At 57.7% G+C, this 3,339-nt stretch overlaps 1 protein-coding gene across 1 annotated transcript; it reads left to right on the forward strand.

The window, feature by feature from the left end:
* The first annotated feature begins 285 nt into the window (after window positions 1-285).
* Window positions 286-2,434, forward strand: Ddit4 (DNA damage inducible transcript 4). Its single transcript, XM_050140111.1, has 3 exons — window positions 286-440; window positions 565-821; window positions 1,071-2,434. The coding sequence occupies exons 2-3, from the start codon at window positions 626-628 to the stop codon at window positions 1,562-1,564; spliced, it is 690 nt and encodes a 229-aa protein (XP_049996068.1). The 5' UTR covers window positions 286-440; window positions 565-625; the 3' UTR covers window positions 1,565-2,434.
* The last annotated feature ends 905 nt before the right edge of the window (window positions 2,435-3,339 follow it).

The following is a 3,339-nucleotide window of genomic DNA, read 5'->3' on the forward strand; positions in this document are numbered from 1 at the left end:
CTCCCCTGCCGCGAGCGCCCTCAGGGACCTTGGCAGCTGCTGAAAGCCGCCTCCATTCCCTTCCAGAAAGGGGGTGTGGCCGCGGCTAAGGGGAGGGCGGAGAGGTTCGGCCAGCAGCGTTCTGGGGCTCCGTGGGGGCGGGGCCAGGCCGCTGTCACCAGGCAGGAGAGAACGTTGCGAACGTGCTCCCGGAGCCCATTGGCTGAGGTGGGCCACACTCCCGGATCCCCATTGGGCTGCGACTTGAAGGAGGCGCGGCCTCTCCGCGAGAGGCCTTATAGGCTGCTGCTCGCTGGTGCTAGGGATCGCAGCGGGCAGGGGGAGGTGCGGGAGGTTTCGAAGGGACAGGCCCGGGCAGTGATCGGGGGTTGGCATCAGTTCACTCACCCTTCGAGAGACAGGGCTCGCTTGTCCACAGTCCTCGCTGACCGCGCTAGCAGGTGAGTGTCCCTCCCGGGTGTGCACATCTTGTCGGGGGGCGACCTCGGCTGTTGGGGCCCCAGCGCCCTCAATCCTGTGCAGCGCCGTCACTGACGCGAGATCCTTGTCCCTCTTGTCTTTCAGCGTCTTCTGCGCTCCCTTACCCAAAGCTCCGCAGCCATCCGTCCTGGCGTCTGACCTCACCATGCCTAGCCTTTGGGATCGTTTCTCGTCCTCCTCCTCCTCTTCGTCTTCGTCCGGAACTCCAGCCACTGACCGGCCACCGCGTTCCGCCTGGGGGTCTGCGGCCCGAGAAGAGGGCCTTGACCGCTGCGCGAGCCTGGAGAGCTCGGACTGTGAGTCCCTGGACAGCAGAAACAGTGGCTTCGGGCCGGAGGAAGGTGAGCAGTGAGCGGGTGCGGTACATCACTCGTGGGGGCCCGGGAGGTGGGAACCGAGCAGTACCAGATCAAAGCCTGTCACCTTGGCTTTCCATCCCACCACGCGAACTCCGGGGTTAGAAGGCACGAATGTGGGGCGGAGAAACTGAGGCACGGAGTGGGAAGGAACGCTGTTTTATTAGCAAAATTGCACCTCCTCCGTTCCTGTGGAAGCCGCTCTAATATCGTTCCCTGTGTCCTCTCTTTCAGATTCCTCATACCTGGATGGGGTGTCCCTGCCCGACTTTGAGCTGCTCAGCGACCCCGAGGATGAGCATCTGTGTGCCAACCTGATGCAGCTGCTGCAGGAGAGCCTGTCCCAGGCGCGATTGGGCTCGCGGCGCCCTGCGCGCCTGCTGATGCCAAGCCAGCTGGTGAGCCAGGTGGGCAAGGAACTCCTGCGCCTGGCTTACAGCGAGCCGTGCGGCCTGCGGGGGGCACTGCTGGACGTCTGTGTGGAACAAGGCAAGAGCTGCCACAGTGTGGCTCAGCTGGCCCTCGACCCCAGCCTGGTGCCTACCTTTCAGTTGACCCTGGTGCTGCGCCTTGACTCTCGCCTCTGGCCCAAGATCCAGGGCCTGTTGAGTTCCGCCAACTCTTCCTTGGTCCCTGGCTACAGCCAGTCCCTGACGCTGAGCACTGGCTTCAGAGTCATCAAGAAGAAACTCTACAGCTCCGAACAGCTGCTCATCGAAGAGTGCTGAACTCCGTCCTGGGGGTGGGGGTGGGGGGCCCACTGCCCCTCCCCCCCCCCGGTGCGGAGACAGAAAACTTTCGTGATGGAGACCAGCAGGCAAGGACTGAAGACTATAACGCCTGTGTTAGAAAACTGACCATAGCCACCTGAGGGGCGCAGGGCCAGGTGGGAGAAGGAAGTGTCAAGGAAGGTCTCTAGGTAGTGTGCAGGTGGCTCCCTGTTGGGGCGCATGCCCCTTAGTACTGTAGCATGGAAACAAAGGCTTAGGGGCCACACAGGCTTCCGGCTGGATGTGTATGTAGCATGTACCTTTTTTTTTTTTAATTATTATTATTACTGACAGTTACAACAGCGGTAGTGTGACAGAGCCAGGAGGGCAGCCGGTCTGCCCTGGCCTTGCCGGGGGTGTGTGCTGAGGGGGAGGGGAGGCCTCGGAGATAGTCTGTGTATCGCGTGGTCTGAAAGGACCAAGTGTGTTGTTTGTCGTTTGTTTTGTAGCTTTTGTTTTGGGGGGACGGGGGCTTCACTACTGACCTGTTTGAGGCAGCTATCTTACAGACGCATGGATGTAAGAGTACGAAGGGTGGGTGTGAGGATCGGTTGGGATCTTTGACACTTGAAAAAAAAAATTAAAACACCTGGGAGCTTCTGTCCAGCTTATCCCCTGCCGTGGACTGGAGGATTGAACTGTGAGGGGGATGGAGCTGAGGGGGGTGGGGTGGGGGCTGGAACCCCCTCCCCCAGAGGAGTGCCTCCTGGGTCTTCCATCTAGAACTGTTTACATGAAGATACTCACAGTTCATGAATACACTTGATGTTCAAGTATTAAGACCTATGCAATATTTTTACTTTTCTAATAAACATGTTTGTTAAAACACTTGAGTCTTGTCAGTACCGTGAATGAACTAGGAAAGGGGTGGGTGGCGCTGGTGAAGACAAGTTTCGTCAGATTCTAGGGGCCACTGTGTGTGCCTGACCCCTTCCTGGGCTACCTGCCAAAACTGGTAACAGGTATGTGGACTGTGCCATCAGGGCCAAGAACCCAGGCTCCCTCAGCTCCCTCCGCTGGCTGGGGCTAACTAGGGGAATGTGCTGGAAAGCACCCAGAGAGTGAGGGATGAGTCAGACCTCCCTGGAAGGCAGAGTCTGCCTAAGGAGGGTTACCTGGCTCTCCAGATGAAGGTGGGGTCGCAGCCTCCTGAGCCTAGGGCCCTTAACTATGAGGAAAGTCTAGGTTGGCCTGGTGCACAGACCGGAGTATGACTACCTCTGGGAATAAAAAGGCTGAGAGAAGTTTCAAAAGGACAGTTCAGCTTAAAGTTCTCACTAGACATGGGACCTAAGCTCAGGAGATGTGGCCGAGGCAGGAGCAGAATCTCCAACACACAATGGCTAAGGATGACTAGGGTAACCCCCTGACTTTCTTGCCAGAGAAAGGGCCCAATCAGACAAAGGGCTGGATCTGAGTTCCTTATCAGAAATGTTGGCCTTGGGCCAAGAAAGCCAAGGCCTTTCTCACTTCTGGACTCCAGGGTCCACCCACACCAGTTGGCTTTTGGAGCTTTATCGCTTTCTTTGTTCCTCTTCCGGAAAGCAGACTGGCTAGAAAGGCCCGAGACTGGAAACCCATTCAGTGAACTAAGTTAAAATAGACCCCTCAGGCTGGCCATGTAGCTCAGGGTGGAGAGCTTGCCCAGCGCGTAAAAGGCCCTAGATTGGATCTCCAGCTCTCCCACAAACCACAAAGTAAAACCAGATCCCTCCAGCCAGTTGAAGGAACGG

This window comes from Alexandromys fortis, unplaced genomic scaffold (genome assembly GCF_014885135.2).
Source record: "Alexandromys fortis isolate MF-2015 unplaced genomic scaffold, M_Fortis_MF-2015_v1.1 scaffold_9, whole genome shotgun sequence".
In the NCBI taxonomy this organism is placed as follows: Eukaryota; Metazoa; Chordata; class Mammalia; order Rodentia; family Cricetidae; genus Alexandromys; species Alexandromys fortis.

Excerpts from the sequence above, each read along its gene's own strand:
- Ddit4 (XM_050140111.1), top strand. The coding sequence starts at position 626 with ATGCCTAGCCTTTGGGATCGTTTCTCGTCCTCCTCCTCCTCTTCGTCT. Across the intron at positions 822-1,070 it reads TGGCTTCGGGCCGGAGGAAG|ATTCCTCATACCTGGATGGG; the intron begins GTGAGCAGTGAG and ends CCTCTCTTTCAG.